Source organism: Trichomycterus rosablanca, chromosome 27 (assembly GCF_030014385.1).
Source record: "Trichomycterus rosablanca isolate fTriRos1 chromosome 27, fTriRos1.hap1, whole genome shotgun sequence".
Taxonomy (NCBI): Eukaryota; Metazoa; Chordata; class Actinopteri; order Siluriformes; family Trichomycteridae; genus Trichomycterus; species Trichomycterus rosablanca.
In genome coordinates, this window is record NC_086014.1 from 12361383 (window position 1) to 12379293 (window position 17911).

Below are 17911 nucleotides of genomic sequence, written 5' to 3' on the forward strand. Positions count from 1 at the left end.
GGGGTGATGAATGCAAGACAAAGTCATAAACACACACATACACACAACCAGTGCTGCCACACTTGTGTTGCTGGCCATGCCAATGCCAAATGAACCAGTTTAGCAGCACGATTTGCATTCATTAGAATAGAGCATGTGCAGGTGGCTGATGGGTAAAAAGGCTGACTCACTCACATTTCACTGCTTTGCATCAACTCTATCAAGTCTGTGAACAGGACGTCTCTGTTCCGCTCACAAAATCCGTCGGCATCATAGGAGACCTGCAAATGTACACGATTGCATTAATAATAAATACTCATATTTGTTTGTGATATAAAGTACATGCAGCAAGTTGGAATAGAGAGCATTGTTTTTCACACAGTTTGCTCAGTGGAAGCTATAATACAAGCTTCTCTGACGTTTCTTCACCTACATTGGTCACTGTGTTATGTAACCTTTCCTATTAATTATACTATTAAATTGTTTGGGAGCTGAAGACACTAACTGGGCTTAATACGAGAAATCAGCTGCCTCTCCATGATGCGCCATATAATTTCAATAGGAGATAGATCTGGACTAAAGGCAGGTCATTCAAGCACATGCACTCTGTGTCCACGAAGCCACAATGTTGTAGCATGTGTGCAATGAGGCCTGGCATCGTCTTGCTATAAACAACCATGGACTTCACCTCAGCACGTCTTTCTAAAATCCCAATATTTTGCCTCTACAACTTTTTCTGAGTAGCAGTCATCACATTTAAAATCTGTTTATTTTTTACAAAACACAATCAAGTTGGTCATCCAAAAGATTAAAAGTCATTTTGAGTAATGGGGTTTGTACAAAGATTTTCAACATAAGGCTTTCTTTAGGTTTAGGGAGTGCTTATTTTAAGCCTGGATTAAGTTTAGAAAAAGGAAATAACAGATAGAGTTACACAAGCCAGACATAAAAATGGGAAACAACACAATGCATTTAGGCAGACGCACAGGATTAAAAGCAGCACAGGGCCCAGAGCACGAGACTATGTGGTGTTGACAGGGATATTCAGAGTTTAAAAAGATGAGAAACAGACAGCAGGGTTCTGACCTTTCCTGCATAGTGATGGATAATAAAGCCCTGGTTCCAGCTGTTAAAGTGCTCATGGCTGTTGATCTGCATGCGCAGTTTCTGCAGCATGGTCTGGTCTGCACCTTCGCCTTTTGCATGCATGGTAGCACACACGTCGTCCAGGATGCACATGATGCCTGGAGGATTCTGACAAAAATGACACAAAGAAAACAGACACTACAATCACCTGATAGTTCTGGTTATACTTTAGTGTAGCATGAGGTAGTTATTTCCAAATTTTACCAACATCTGCACTTCACATATTAACAAAGGATGCATTTAGGCTGGCAGCCAGGAGCGACATTTCTATTCGTTTGATAAACACATGGCTTCTGGGTAAAAACTCAAATACAGTCGCTTGGCACTTACTTTACTCTCAATGAGGTCACAAACAATCTTGTTGTTGAAATACTCGATGGGAGTCCACCGAATTCCTTCCTGCACATACTCTTCCTAAGAGAGAAAAGGGGGAATGAGATATGAGTGAGAATCTGTAACAGTGACAAAGCTGGCAAAAGAAAAGGTTGGATGTCGCTAGGCTGATAAAGAAGGTTTAAAAAGAACGGCACCTGTTCTGCTTTCAGTGTGAGCTCGATGAAGATTTGCTGCAGTTTCTCGTTCACAAAGTTGATGCAGAACTGCTCAAATCCGTTTTTCTACAACCACACAAAAACACATATAAGAAACATCATGAAATCATTCAATCAATAATCTTTGGTAACAACTTTATCCTGATCATGTGTGTTCCAGGGTGTGTGTTTCAGGGTCATCCAGGGTCATGGTGTGTTCACAATCTGTCCCACACTTTCAAGCCGGCCATTGTCTGAGGCATTTAGCATGTTCTCCACACAATCAAGGCACAACAATATCCTCCTAACTCACAAAGCCATAAAAGTAAGCAAACTGACTGGTAGTGTAAGTAACTGAATGAGTGAGTGGGTAAACAAGTGATGCCCGAGATGAACTGGTGCTCAGTCCAGGATGTACTTCTGCATTGTTTCTAGGTAGGCTCTGGACCCACTACAATCCTGATAAAAGAAAAATACACAGGGAGAAAAACCTTGACATTGGAGGAATATTAGAACATACCTGGAAAATCTCAAATCCATAGATGTCCAGAACTCCGATGCTCTGATCCCGATGATCTTTTACCATGGCTTTATTTATTGACTGGAACATATGAAACATACCTTGTGAACTATTTGTTAATGACGATACAGTATTATAAATGAAGAACCGTGAGATGACACACACATACCTCTACCAGGAAGTCAAACACACGAGCATGCAGAGCTTTGGAAAGAGCATCACGTGTGAAACACGCCTGTTCCACGTTCAGGGTCACGTCTATCGACTCTGACTTGCCTCCCCATTTGCTGTCCATCTTTCGACTGGTCAGTTTCTCTTTCAGCCGGTCCTGAACGATGCCCAGCAGGAAGGCAGGAAATGCCAGGACTAGGTAGACAAAAACGAGTTGGTGAGTTAAAAAACAGTCTGTTCTTCCAAGGAGGAAAAAACAGGGCATTAAAAATCAGCCCTTAATCTGCTGCCGACCGGCCTCATTTCAGAGGGTTACACACAAAGACCTTTTATGGAAAAAATGTTTCAAAATCCCCTTAGAGAACAAAATGGAATGAAGTTTTAAACAGATGACTCACGGATATTGCTTTTGTTTAAACACACCAAAGGTAGGACATGAGGCATTGTATTAAACCTATCAGTTCTGTTACTGAGGTAGCCCACTCACCCGGTCACTTTGAGGATACGCATATACCATCATGATTAATGACCTCATTACAAATAAGGATGTGGCCAAAACCCACAACAGCGTGGCAAAGAGCCACACAATCTTCTTATTCTGCTCCTGAGAGGAGCTGGAATTGACATTATCCTTAGTGGAAACATTTTTTATTCAGAGGAATCAATATTTAATATGCTGGGTTTTGTAGATCGTCACCAGTAGATACGATGCTGTAAGGAAGCGGAAATTAACTCTCTAATATCTACACAGGAAAGACATTGATGCAAACATGACAGGTGTTCTTGTTTCAAGACACATGAATTCAGCCACCACCTCTCATGCAACATCATTAAACCTGCAGAAGGGTGATACCTGCCATTTTTCATACCCTTAGCACCCAGCGAGACAAAGCACAGTAATGCAGTGGATTACCATGCCCTCCCTGAAAGATAAGTTAATATTTTTACTTCTGCACCATGTAAATATCATTTGTACCTACAGAGATGCAAAAAAGATTTTGCACGCCTGCAAATAGTGAGGTTTAACATATGGTTTTGCTTTAAACATTATCCAGAGTTAAATATATGAGAGCCATTTGAAGCAGACAGGAAGTGGGCTTGGGCTGGTGTAACAGGAAGTTCTGCATTTCTTGGTACAATTTTAGTGTGTGATGTAACTTATCCAGACTCCCAAACGGAGCTCTATTTTCTTGGGTAATTTAGCATGGCAATGCCCGCCCGCCTGGTTTAACACAAAGGAAGGAGACTAGTAGAGAGAGGGAAAGTGCTCAAGTGCAAAGATCAACTCAGGACGCTCGGCTCAACAACGAAAAACGTTTATTTACATCTTAAAACGAGTAAACGACTTCTACTTACACTCCTCGCTCTCCACCGCTGCGTAATTTCCAGCTTCTTTAAAGCTGATGTTCCCCACGTGAAGAATTCCAGCGACGATCTGCAGGACCATGTTGTGGTTCTCACCTGAGATGCCGATCACATTCATAGCATGCTGGGAAGCAGTGAAAAGAGAGAAAAAGAGTGGTGAAGCACTTGATGTCGCCTGTTCTCAGCTCATGCGCTCTAATTACTCCTGCTGTGGCTTTGGTGGCCAGTAAAAACAGTTGGTGTCATGAAGTAGGAGCAAAAACATAGAAACAGCTCAAAAGTCCAAAACAAAAGAGTATTTTATAGTAAGCATTTATACTAAAGCTGGTGTACTGGTAGTCTTTTGGTATTATTGAGACCACTGGTACATGATCTATGGTAGAGATCATTGTAACATGTTTTAAGGGTCGCCACAGTGGATCATTCTGGTCCAAATTCATGGTTTGGACACAGTTTTTCACTTTCTGCACCAATTCAATTGTGGCCAATTAGAACTTATTTTCCTCTTGTCGCTGCCGCCACCCCCACACGTGACCAAGGTGAGCCATGTCTTCCACACCCCCCCGCAGCTTATCGCTTCTTTTCACCTACCAGCTATGGGGTCTCACAGAGCACCACACACTGCCATCCATGATCAGCCGCCCCCCCATGCACCAGCAACAAGCAATCCAGTTTCAGATTTTGTCCCTTCTCTTACAAACACAGCCAATTGTGTGTCTATGTAGGTACCAGGCTGGGCACAGTTTTACACCAGATACCAGCACCTGCACCAATATATAAATAAAATAAATTATGTCTAACTTACCAGTGTTTCCTTAAAATCACTTTTGTCATTGATGTCATCCACCTTGTAGGATCCGGACTGGTTGAGGTAGCTGTAGTAATCCAGCTTAGTGATTCCCAAAGTGCTTCTCTGATCTGCAGTAGCCCCCTCTATCAACTACATAAAAACAAACATTACATTTGTGGACTTTAAAGCAAACAAACTACTAAACCATATTGTGCGTTTACTACAGAGCACATGATGAAGTCTAATTGTAACTTTCCCAATCCAAGAAAAAGAGAAAAGCACGACTGTGTGGAGGATCCGTTCTGGGAACTGCAGCCCTGTTTCTCTTCCAAGGACTTCAAAAGAGCCAGGTCTTCCCTGTCCTAAACTACACCACAGATATTTTTCTTTGCAGAAGGAAGAGGAGGAGAAAAGAGAGGAAAGGACCTAGACAGATTCGACCTGGGGTCTCTAGAGTCTGGCGCTCACCTGGTAGAAGATGTGGAAGCTTCTCTCTCCTGGGTTTCTTGTGACAACACGAGATTTTTCCAGCAAGAAGTTGGAAATTTTCCCACCATCTGGTTCACCGCCGGAGCTGAACTGAATTTCAAAGTACTTCCCCTGCAAGAAAAAGAGCGCAGAGTTTACACACATGAACACACACACACACACACATGAACTCACACATGACATACACACTGCACACCTGCAGTTCATTGTCATGTGAATCCAGTCCTGTGGGAAAATGGACGTATGTGTTTGTGTGTGGGAGGGAGCCAACCGCACTCTGTGATAATGAGATTCCCAGCAGTATTATGACTCCTGAAACACTACCGAAACGTTCCTCAGCCTCGAACCCCTACTCCAACATGTAGGCTCAACATGTAGGCTCTGATTTGATTCATTCTTTTCCATGAATCAAACCAAACCAAAAAGGACAAGAACTGACTGACATGGACGAGACAGAGAGAAAGACTGGCTGTTTTCCCAACATGTCAGATATGTATAAATAGTGGTGCTTGGGTAGCACAGCAGTCTATTTCACTAACCCCCACTATGGGTTTGAATCACGGTGGTGCTATAAGCCGATGGGGTGTCTACACAGAAGTAATTGGCTATGTATGGCAAGTGGGGAGAGGCGATACAAAAACAGACTGAAGCCCTAAGATGAGGTACAAAAGTCTCAGTGCATCATGACCCAGTTAAGTATACCTATGCTAATGAGTACATCACCTGATCTCTGGATGCTTAACAGGAATTCATCCTGTCCTTCAATTTGTATCTGTTTCATACTTATAATGCAGCCAGAAAGTGACATGAGAGGGTAATAATATCTTCCTTTCTCTCTTTTTATTTGAACTGGAAGTTCTTTCTGTTTTCTTTGGTCCTCAAATAGCTTTGGAAGCCTTAAAGCTTGGAGCCGGTAAGCCACATGACCTACGGAGCCCCCTCTTCTCTCTGTACTTTATAAAGCTGAGCAAGAGTTGAAGCGCTTACAAATCGACTGGAGTTGTTGTTCCTAAGTGTCTTGGCGTTTCCGAATGCTTCCAACAGAGGGTTGGACTGCAGGATGATGTCTTTCACATGCTGTGGAGAGAGGAAGAGAAGAAATGATGAAGGCTTTGTTAATGATAAATTTGTAGCTCTGTACAATCTAACTGTTATGGAGCACACAAATTTGAAGCACTACAGTCTGGATTGCATTATCTGCACTAAACCATGTGTGTGTGTGTGTACACTCAGCTCGGGCATTAACATATTTGTATATGTAGGAATGAGACGCTGTTAATTTGCATAAAACAGAGAAAAGCTCATTTGCATAACCACTACATTGTCTTTAATAGAATTCTGGGTTATGTAATTAATTATTAGATTTCATTTTTAGTTTTTACCACCGCTTTATCCTGGTCAGAGTGATGCAATGCAGTAACACACCCCAATGCGCAACCAAACAGGACGCCAATCCATCGCAACACAGTAAATTTTATCTAGAAGCCGCTGTATGTAGACCGCTGGGCATTTAAACCCTGCGCCACCTGAGCGCCTAATTACTATATGTTCGTTATATTGTCTGCGTTCACATTTTACACAAGCCTTCGTCCCTGATTTTGTCATGCCCAAGATGATAGTTTAAACTTTTGATTATGGCGATGACTAAAGTATTAACCAGGGCATGACAGGGAGTGACATTAAAACCTCCCAGTATAATGGCGCTGTTTATCAGCTGGAGGTGGAATTCATTCGATCCCAACACAAAGCAGGAGCGTTATGAGTAGGAAGGATTAAAGTTGATTAAACTGCTTTGTTCAGAAACGTTAAAGGATTCTAACAGCGGTATGAGTCATTATAATTGAATAAAAAAGTATTTACGAAGAGAGCACGATGACCCTAAAAAGTCCATAGAAATATCACATTGGTAAAACCAGCAACTGCTGTGCTGTGACCCCTGACCTTGGGGGGATTTTTAAGAGCTTAGGGTGGAAAGCAGCATCAATTAAACTTTAGAAAAGCCCAATGAACAAGTGCTTAAGAAATAACAAGATGACCTAGTTCCATATAACAGGCCTGATTTGTGGCTCCTTGGTAATCCAATTTCTTATTTTCTACCAGGAGAATAACTTTAGAATACTCAGGCGTGGCCATACAGCTCCAGAGGTTTGAAGAGTCCTTTCATTTTAACCTTCACAGTCTCCGAAAGTCGTGAGTGTAGGTAGCATGTGACGTACCTGTACTCTTGGTCCTCCTCCTGATACCCTTGAGATGTAGCTCATGATGTATTTGGCTGCGACTGTTTTGCCAGCACCGCTCTCACCACTATAAGACACAGAAAGCTCAGTCAGGATTGCGATCTACGCACTACAAGCCCACAGTGTGCTGCATCAACAGAAAGTTCAGAACACTCTTCTACTATTTCAGCATCCCTCACCAGCGCTGACCACAAGCTCCATAAATAAACATCTCTTTACATTACTTGGATGCACTATTTTAGTGACGCAGGGACAAAGACCTCACTGGTATCATTCATGTTTAGTGGAAAAATCTAAATAATCTTTGAATATTTGCCCCCATTAACTGTGTTCTTACTAGTGTTTTTGTGGGTTGGCATGCATTTACATCCCACATGACCACGAGTACAAATATTGTTGGCATTGTTGCTCTTATGAAATAGAAGGAGCAGATAAAAACGCATGCTCTGTGCTTCACATTACATGTCAAAAGCAGGCTACTGGTGCTCATAGCTACTGTAGTGTTTTTATTTAAGTTTAGCAGTCCCTTTATCTCGATCAGCATTACAGTGGGTTACAGTGCCTCCCGGAAACACCAATTCATAATAAGTAAACACACACTAAGCTTTTTAGTCACACACTTACACCAAGAAGCAAATTAAAGCAGCCAGTTCATTTGGCGTGTTTTGGAAGGTGGAAGGAAACCTGAGAAGCAGTAGGAACCCACATGGACATGTGGAAAACATTTTCCTACTGCATAATACTCAAAAATGGCCAATTTTGAATGCAGGAAAGGGTTCCGTCACCAACAATATAAATAGAACTGGCTTGAAGAGTTTGCTAAAAAGATATGATAGAAAATCTTAGATATGCATGTTTAAATATAGAAGTGTGTGAAGCTGTGTAAAGTCACAGAGCATGAAGCTTTCTGAATTACAACGACAAGTACTAAAATCTGACTTGCAGTGCATGAAGGACCATGTACTTTGTGTGTTCTCGTCCTCTTATTTGCATAAGAAAAATATCCCACACTTACAAATCATGCATCATTATAATAAGAGTATTGTCATCATGGATTATGGATGTCATCATGGATGTTGAACATTATTACTTTTCATAAATCTTCATCTCCAATGTCTGCTTGTCTTCCAAACTCTCATCAAGTTTGGCATAAAAGATGCAGAATCAGGTCTGGTTTCTGCATTTCATTACTAACCAGATTCTAAAGTGTGTGTGCGCAGGTTTAGCCGTGAGACCTGAAAAGCTCTGAAAGGCCTGTGATACTACATGACAGTAACTCTATACACCTATTCTTCTAGTTCCATCCTAAGAAGCCTTCTAGTATGTCCACCTAGGGCTATAAGGGACAGCACTATCCATCACAGGGTCACATACTAGTAAGAGCACACCAGTAACTTACACAAGGTACTCACTCATTGTATGAGTGGAGCAGGAGCAGCAGTGTTCTAGGGGTTTTAAACAGCTCAATGGCAATACAGGGTGGAGAACAGCACTCACCCAAAAATATAAAGCCAACAGCATCCTGTGATCAGAAAATAAGTGCACATCTAGCACAACCAGTGCTAACAGTATTTAAAGATTCCAACAACACTGCTGCACTTGATACACTCATACCAAAACAACACACTACTGTCATTACCACATTCAATTTAGATTCACACACAAGTGTACACTCACTTAAATCTAAACAAATCAACCATGACAAATCGTATTAGTTCATTATTTTGATCTAACAGGAATAAGAAGTCTACCTAAGTCTACCTAAGCTCAGACTACAATGCGTCATTAAGCAATTCCACATGGACATTGTGGTTTAAGACACTGTACGACTTACTGTAATCTACGAACAGGAACAAACCTAGGCCTAAACATAATGCAATAGGGGGAAAGTGTCTTAGAATCTGCAATACTGGAAGTTTTGTGGACAATAATACCTTTTTCATTATGTCTTGGGTATACCTGCCTTGTGCCCAGTGTTTCCCAATGAAAACAGACCTGCTACAACCCTGACCAGGATAAGGCAGTTGATGAAATTAAATTAAATGAAAAAAAGACAATCTAATAAATTGTAAGCTTGCATTTTTGCCTAGACATAATGCTTGCTGTTTTGCCCAAAGACTGCCCAAGACTCAAAAATCAAATCCACAGCAAGCCAAGTGGTTTGAATACTTCTAAAATTCACTGTATAAGAAATCAGAATTATTTCTTGCTGGGCCTCGGAAGTAGCATCAATAGTCACTAGCACTCTGGCTATTTCTGATTCTAGTCTGTGAAAGTTCCCCATTGTACATTGTAATTACACATCCAAACATTTTTCTCTACTTCCTACTGATTTATTGGCCAAATATGGACAGAAAGAAAAACAGCAGGGCCACTGGTGGTTCCTGTAACTCCCTTCTGCTTCATTCATCGCATTGTGATAAAACAATTACCTCTTAGCCAAAACACAGATGCAGCACAATGACCGCACAGGGTCGGCTTTGTTTACACAAACCAAACTGTATGTCCATTCTGAACCTGTGTGGCAAAGTCCACATAATGGGCCGATAATAAGGTGATGAGGTGTCAGTGATCCCCGGGATTTTCTCAATGTCCTCGCGTCTGTCCTTTCCTTTCTAAATAGCTTCCTTTACTTAAAAACAAGAGACACTTCTAATGAAACGGATTCCCTCACATCCGCGGCCATTGTGTTCCTGAAACAATGGGAGTCAAAGCCAGAGTTAGACAGCATGGTTATGCATGAGCTACTTGAACAGGAGAAAAGACAAAAACTGCTTAAATAAACGAACTGATTCACTTCACGAAGCCCTTGTGATGTCAAAATTGTGCTTTGGCAGAAATATTATTATTCACAAAATGAGCAGAAATATGTTGGAACCCAGAGGCCAAGCACAGCATGTTTGATTGTTCCAAAAAGCTAAAAAAATGTGAAAAAAAAAAAATGTTACAATTACAGTGTACATTTATAATCATAACTGTATGGTAAAACACTACAATTACCACACAGTGCCTGTACAGCAGTTTTATAAAGGCTTTGTTTGCTATTCTTGCCCATCACAATCCCACTTCCAGTCCATTTATGTGGTCAAACTGTGCTGGCAGGAGGATGGTGGTCAAACAAACGAGGGGAAAATGCTGAAACAAGAGTCGTTCCCCATGATGTAAACACTACAAACACACCCTGAGAATTAGCTTGCTTCATAAATGCTTAAGTTTTTAAAGCAAATCTTTATGAGCCTAACACTTAACCAATTTAGGCCACTGGAGATTTGTGTACTCATCTAGAAGCAGCTTGTAGCAGGGCAGTTGTAGCTTAGTGGTTAAGGTACTGGACTAGAAAGCATAGGGTTGCTGGTTCAAGGTCCACCACCGCCAGATTTTCCAGCTTATACAATTGTAAGATTCTGAACATTTTCACATGCATACATAGTTACTGTTCTGAGTGGCACTAGGCTCTGTGAATCCATTCCAGCTTTCAGGTAAACTTTATGTGCAGCAGCTGTCGCTTTTTACATTGATTTGCATGTTACAACAAATATGCAAATAATGAAAGTTATGTTGAATGGATTATACATGGTCATCTAATAATTTTCACTGAAACACACATTAGAACAAATGCACACAAACATACACACACACACACACTTAGGCACAGTGGTCTCAAAGAGACCGGTCTACATCCTAATCACTTATGGTGGAGCCAGTTAGGTTAGTTTTCTCCCTATCTTTTAAATTATTACCCATCAAATCCCATCACTGACTTCTTTTCACTGAGCTCAAGCCATGCCACGTGTGCATTACGGTTAAAAATACACACGTACATCATAGTTAACACATAGTTAACATAGATATGCCATATCTAACAGAGCAAGCTTCCACATGAACAATAAAGGTGAAACCAAGAATTTGTTTGCATACCTGATAATGACGCACTGGTTTTCACGGTCGATCATCATGTTTCTGTACATGTTATCAGCCAGTGCATAGATATGGGGAGGGTTTTCATACTGAGCCTGAATGAAAAAGGGTGAAACAAAAGAATTACTGGAATCAGTCCTGCATTGTAATAAAATTACTAGCATGATTATACATAGCTTACTATTAAAATCACACAACTCTCGAGGTCAATAAAAAGCTTTCTATCAAATTCTTTATTCAACCTAAAGCTGTATTTTCCTACACTTTTTACATAAGTCTAGCTTTTTTTCTTTTTGGCTGCTCCCGTATTTAGGGGTCGCCACAGGGTTTGGGATCAGCGATGAAAGCACACTGATAAGTTCATCTAACAATGGCTAGGCTGTTTGCCTTACATTACCTTTTTATTTACTCCATGGCCACCTGCCAGGATTTAAAAAACTAAGAAAACATACATTCTGTATATTTTATAGTTTATCAAAGAAAGCAAAAGATTTTGTATAATCATTGAACAATTTATGTAAACTAGACAAGTTAACGGTTTGGATAAAGAGCTTTCAGGAGCCAAGCCGACTCAGTACAGAAGCTGCAAAAGCAGGTAAACCCAAACCGGAACATGCTGTTCTGCTGAGGTGCTGCCTGGTGACTTCTCCCATAGGACAGGTCTAAGCTACATTCCCCTAAACTAAGAATGCTGTGGGTATAGATATTTGGACCACACCTAACTTCTCTAACAAACGTCATCTATAAGGAAAAAAACCATCACTGAAACAATTATTTTAGGACTAAATAACAACATAATACTTACTGCTCCTTGGTACATCTCCACCTCTTTGTCCCCAAAGTAAGGCATTTGTTTAAAAGGGTTAACAGAGATGAGCACTGGCCCGATGTATGTCTGTGTACACAGGTTCAGGATTTAAGCTTGTTGATTGAGTAGTGATTACAATACAGACAAAAATGCATTACATTTGTTATCTAGATCACAGCAGGTTTAGCTACAGTATCTTGAGAGTAATTACTTTATTATTGCCAACATAGTACATTTTGTGGTGTGGGTTTGTAGGATATTTTTATTGACTGAGCTAGGGTGTCATTCTATTATCCTCTGTTATGCATTCCTACCACCACTGAGATCAGAGTTTGAATCTCAGCAGTTACTATCGGCTGGACGGGCATCTACACAGACATAATTGGCTATGTCTGAGGGGGAGACAGGATGGCTACAGTGGATGGATAGGTGTAAATGTGTGTGCATGTGTGTTCAGTGGTTCTGGGAGGTACCCGAACCTAACAAGGAGGAAGCAGTTTGTAAAAATACAGAAATAAAGGCCCAGCAAGCTGCTACAATAATGCCACAAGTCCAGGTAAATAATTTATAACTGGGATTTGTACACTTCTGTACTCTGCTTTTTCCTTTGCCAATGCCAGAAAGTGTCCCTAACTGCAACCCTGACCAGAATAAAGAAGTACATGCAGTAAGATGAAGTAATAATTTGCTAATACATTTTTGTCCTAAATTGGCAAATAATCTAAAATAAGTGATGATGATGATGATGCCAGCACTGAGTATTTGTCACGTTGCAGCAGGAGAACTTCTGACTAATGGGTCAAAGGTCTAAAAAGGCAGCACTGTTTCCTCTTGGCTCACTCTGCTGCTGTTCTTACTGCTAATAAAGGAAGCATTGAGCCCGACTCACACTGACCTCAGTCCCATACGCTACTGACTACAACACTGCGTCACTGTTACTGTTTACTGACCGAAACACGGCACTTATTTTGGGTTAAAGCTGAGAACGACCAAATTTTGCTTAGGCTAGATATGTACATTTACATGTATATGTGTGTGTGTGTGTGTGATGTGATGGTCACTGGCATCACCAACATTTCAACGTCATGTAAAGGACATCGTCAGATCTACCACTGTAAGCTGAAGGGCAAGCTGTACAAATATTTCCGAGCCTGCAATGACAAAACATCCTTAGATTTGGTTTTTGGTGTTTGTGAGGAAATTCTGAATCGGTGTGCCACTAGCTTTGCACGTCTGTGTTTGGCTAAGCCTGAGCAAAGCCAGTCTAATTAAGATCTAATCTGTACTCTGGCCAGACAAGTCCAAGAACAGTCAGGAACAGGAAAATATTTTTCATCTGAGGCTCCAACAATAAAGCAACATGGGTTATCAGTGATGAACCTGATGTTATGTTAGGGGTAAATCCAGAATATCCATCATTAATGATTCGTTTTAATTCTAGGGGAGTTATGAGGGGAGTTTAAATAGTATGCTAACATTATAATATATTTATAATCTTACAGTTTTATACATCATTTTAAGCATCATGTAAAAAAGTTAGGACATTATGTAAAATGATATGAATACAAAAATCTGTGATGTTTTTATTTTCTTAATCCTTTCCAATGCTTTCACTGACCTAATTAAATGTCATTAAATGCCACAAACCCCAAAAAACTTGGGACAGAGGCATATTTATCATCTTTTCTATTATTTACACATTTTAAAAGTTTGGGAAGTGAGGACACTAACTGTTGTAGTTTTGCAAGTTGAATTTTTGGCCATTATTGCTTGATGATTATTGCTTATGAGACTTCTGCTGCTAAACAGTCTGTGGTCGCTGATGTATAATTTTCCTCTTCATGCTGTAAAAACATTCTCAATACAAGCCAGATCTGGACTGAAAAATGACACCTGGTCTTAATGATGGAAACGGATCTTGGTTATGGACAGGATCTTTCAGATGTAACTGTAGTAATAAAGGATACAAAAATGTAGTCGTCCATATATCTCTTCTTCAGGTTTTCCACAATGGCGTCCTCATTGATTTTAGTGAGAAGCACCATGTCATCCACGCCGGCATGCTTGACATTGTGGCTCTGCCAGTGGTACCGGTAGTGTCCCCGGCTCCCCTGTTAAAATAAACACATACGCACAAATAATGTAAAGATTTTTTAGATAAGCATTAAGCATTAGTATTTATGTGTACAATTTGAGGCCACAATTAGCTAGATACACCAAGTACACCAACAATAACAGAAGAACAGCTGCTTACAGCTTTGTCGCTAAGCAGCTGGATTACTTTTACATTTGCTTGATCAGCAAATGGTCTTAAATGAGGCTTTTTGTTATAGCTTACACAACACTGACACTCTGAACACGAAAACTGTCCACTCAGAGAACCGACCGCATCAGATTTACTGACCAACACATTTTAAACCTGGCTTGTTTTCTTTCACTCCAACAAATGATGAATTTGCTTTTCTAATACAAACATTCCCTGTGCACTGCAAATACTTTTTTGATGCCTGGTTTTCTCAGATCTTTCCCAAAAACCTCCCCCAGGCCTCATCTATCTACTTCTCAAATTTTAATGTGCAGAGGTTGCATTTTAGGGGACATATGTGCGTCACAGTCATCTATTAAGTCAAAAGCCTAAAGAAACTCAAAGTTCAAGCCTTAATGAACTTTCTAGGGTCAATTACAAGAGCGAAAACAAACCACCAGAACACCATCATTAGCATAGAGACTAAACAAATAGGGTGGCGGCACTTAGTTTTTACCAGCTTAATAAATACCTCTCTCATTTTACAGACTTCATTACTGTCTACCGCACAGCAAGAAACGTTAACAAGCTTTTGACTTTTGTTTTTAATCCACAACAGGCATCTACAAATGATTTACCAGAGGGTAGCCGTTAACATTTACTAGCGGACATCACAGGTAAGGACACCTCTCAGTGAGAATCTGGTGATGGGAATATATTGGGAGTGATGTCATACCATGGAACCTGACCAGGACCTGGCAGAGGATGAGGTGTGAATAAAAAAAGCCAGGAAACCAAGGGTTATGTGGAACAATGCAGTAAAGCTGGAATCTGATACACGCCAGGAGCTAAAATAAAGCATCCAGATCCTAATCTCATCCTAGTCTTTATAGTTAAAGCTGTGGAACATCAGAGCATCTATAACAATGCAGCTTCTCATAATGAGTCTTTACAGTGAGCTTCTAGATTTCTTTGCTGATGGGCCTTAAACATAACATTAGACGGGGGTCCCAGCTGTGCCCTAGAAATGGCTCTAAAGCTCAAACACTCTTCAGGACTTTGTTCCTGACATCACAGGTTCATGGTTTCAAACCAGTTACCTTTTGGGCTGGGAACCAGCTCTTTTGCAGTGTGAAACTCTGGCTTGGTTTGATATTAGACACCTGTACCAGCCTGTAGATGATGGAAAGATGCTATACAAGGTTTATCGGCACATCACAACAACATTCTATGCATTATTATAGCGTCCGTGTTGTCCTTATTCAGTAAGCATTAAATGTTTTGGTGTTAAAACCCATCAACTGTTACATCTTTTAGACTTCAGAATACATAGTCAACTGTGCATACAAGACCAAGTACCACAATAAGCTGGTTTCACATAGATCAACTCCCACTGCGCTTAATTGGGAATAAAGATGTTCTGTTGGGAAAGAAAGGTTGAAATCTGAAAACATAGGTGGTAAAAGTTCAAAATGCGTTTTGCGGTTCAGCAAGTTCTCTTTTTAGAATGTGATAATGAGTCAGGCTCGTCTGGCATACGCATTGCACGGTGTCATGATTTAAAAATGGCCTTTTAGCTACAGGCAACATTTAAAACAAACCATTTATTATCCACACTGACTATAAAAAGCAGGCAAACATCCACACAGACCTACGTTTCTTTTGCTTTTTCTCAAGAAGGCATGGCTAACTAGAACTTATAAACTACTACTTACACCCATCAAAACACAGGCTGAATGAAAGCCTGCAGTGTGACCGAGATGAAGCTGTACTGGGTGGCCTGATAGTAAATGTTTTTCCAGGCTGTTTTTTTCAGGCTGGTAACAAGACTCGATGTGAGTAAAAGAAACTGTTATTATTCAGTTTAAATGAGCAGATTGAGCTACACGGTAATAACAGGTCAATGTCTAAACATCAGTCTCAGATTAAAAATGAGAGCTGTTTCCTCCTCCACACAAACTCTGTGACTGAGGTGTACATATTCAAACTCATTCACACGTAAAACCTGAGCACGAGTCCCGGCCAAGAACAGTGAAAGCTGTCTAACCCTTTAAAAGAGGGACCATCGCTTTCCTATAAAACACTGAAACAGGCCGTCTACTGAAAAACGAAATCCTGCATTTGACATTTGAGACATTTCTGAAGTGCCAGGCTAGATCCATACAGTCTGGTAGTTCCCAAAATGCAAATTCCATGGCCTTATATGGCGCGTGTGGAGCGGAGTCAGGCCCAGGCACAGGAAATGGCTGGGTCTGATTCAGTATCACAGCCGGGCGGCACTTTTTTCCTCCCCTCAAACTTTACTTCGCTTCTCAAACATCTGGTTTTCCCACCAGCCGCCTGGGAATACCGAGTCTCGTTCGACCCTTTCTGAGGTGGTTTTTGGTCAGGTTTCATTTTAAAAGAAGACAGAGGAGAGAATGCAAAGATGAATGCGCAAATTCTGACCCAGTGTGGTCACATAACAAACACACTTTATCCAAACTCCAAAATCATTCACTTTCTAACTCTGAGGAAACATTTAATGAACAACTTTATTTTGATCAAGCCTGTGTTGAGTCTAAGTCACCTGTAATCAATGGGTGCAAGGCACAAATCTATTCCAGGGCAACACAACTCACCGTTTACCTACACACTCACATTTAGAGGCAATTAAAAGGAGCCAATCAACCCTGTGCTTGTTTTAAGGTCTAAGAAAACGAAGGAGCCCAAATCTGAAGTACCCTGGAGCTGCTGCACTATCATGCTGCCCCTAACGATCACAGGATCCTGTGTGTATATTTTATCAGTAATTGATCTGCAAACTATAAAAGTCCTTTAATTAACATAAGCAAAGTTACAGCTTTTTTGAAGGAGAGACCTGCCGTAGCCAAAATGTAATTTCCAGTTAGTCTAGCCTAGAAACTTTCCACACGATTTAGGAAAATGAGTGACACAAACAACTCCAAACATGGCAAGAATCCCAATAGCAAGCAGTTGGTGTGATTAAGTCCTGGGTACAGATTTAGTGGGATAATACGTGTATTTTAACACCATACCCAATAAGAAAGTGCCAAGCCAGATGACTTGGATCAGAGTACAGTTGTTTCCACAGAGAAAAACAGAAAAGTTTCGCACACTGGAACCACTAAAAGTCGAAATGGAAATGTGAAAAACCCAGCATGCTTTGTTATCCCTTTGCATTTGCAGTATTTCATTTGTTTGACCTGAACTGCATTGAATTTACTCTTTTGGTATGAACACAGGAATTCACTCACTTCTTGTTGGACCTCAGCAGTATTTGACTGCTGTAAAAACACAATTTAACCCTGATACAGTCCTGATGCTGGCTGCAAACCAAAGAGGCCTCAGTCAAATATTTTATTCAAGCTTTATTGTAGTAATGTTTAATATACTATAAATATATTAATGGATTTAGTCAGTTCTATATCCAAAAAGTGTTTGTTTACATTATTCGTTACCTGAACATTACAGCTCTGATTATGAGCATTGTAAATTCTAATCATACCTAATAAAAGCCAAAAGAATATGATCCATCTGTGATTGGTTAATGATTTAAGATAAAAACTAACTGTACAACAGTCCTAAAATCAACACTGATAACAACACAATCACAGCCACTATTGTTTTCCATCAGTTTGTTTCATTACACCACACAGAGCAGATCAGGTCACACAGAAGGTCTCTGAACTCTAAATGACAATCAAGCCATA

The 17911-nt window shown here is 40.4% G+C and overlaps 1 protein-coding gene across 7 annotated transcripts in view; it reads right to left on the reverse strand.

Moving 5' to 3' along the window:
- myo1ea (myosin IEa) overlaps window positions 1–17911 on the reverse strand; it is a 52041-nt gene that overhangs the window by 25760 nt on the left and 8370 nt on the right. For all 7 annotated transcript variants that reach the window (XM_062989347.1, XM_062989350.1, XM_062989349.1 and 4 more), the window contains exons 2-15: window positions 13921–14064; window positions 11951–12040; window positions 11146–11240; window positions 7207–7294; window positions 5978–6067; window positions 4970–5101; window positions 4517–4651; window positions 3703–3835; window positions 2345–2541; window positions 2176–2256; window positions 1656–1742; window positions 1456–1539; window positions 1066–1233; window positions 175–260 (exon numbers count right to left, since the gene is read on the reverse strand). In XM_062989347.1, the coding sequence (XP_062845417.1) occupies window positions 175–260; window positions 1066–1233; window positions 1456–1539; window positions 1656–1742; window positions 2176–2256; window positions 2345–2541; window positions 3703–3835; window positions 4517–4651; window positions 4970–5101; window positions 5978–6067; window positions 7207–7294; window positions 11146–11240; window positions 11951–12040; window positions 13921–14064 (1610 nt within the window). The remainder of the gene's footprint in view (window positions 1–174; window positions 261–1065; window positions 1234–1455; window positions 1540–1655; window positions 1743–2175; window positions 2257–2344; window positions 2542–3702; window positions 3836–4516; window positions 4652–4969; window positions 5102–5977; window positions 6068–7206; window positions 7295–11145; window positions 11241–11950; window positions 12041–13920; window positions 14065–17911) is intronic.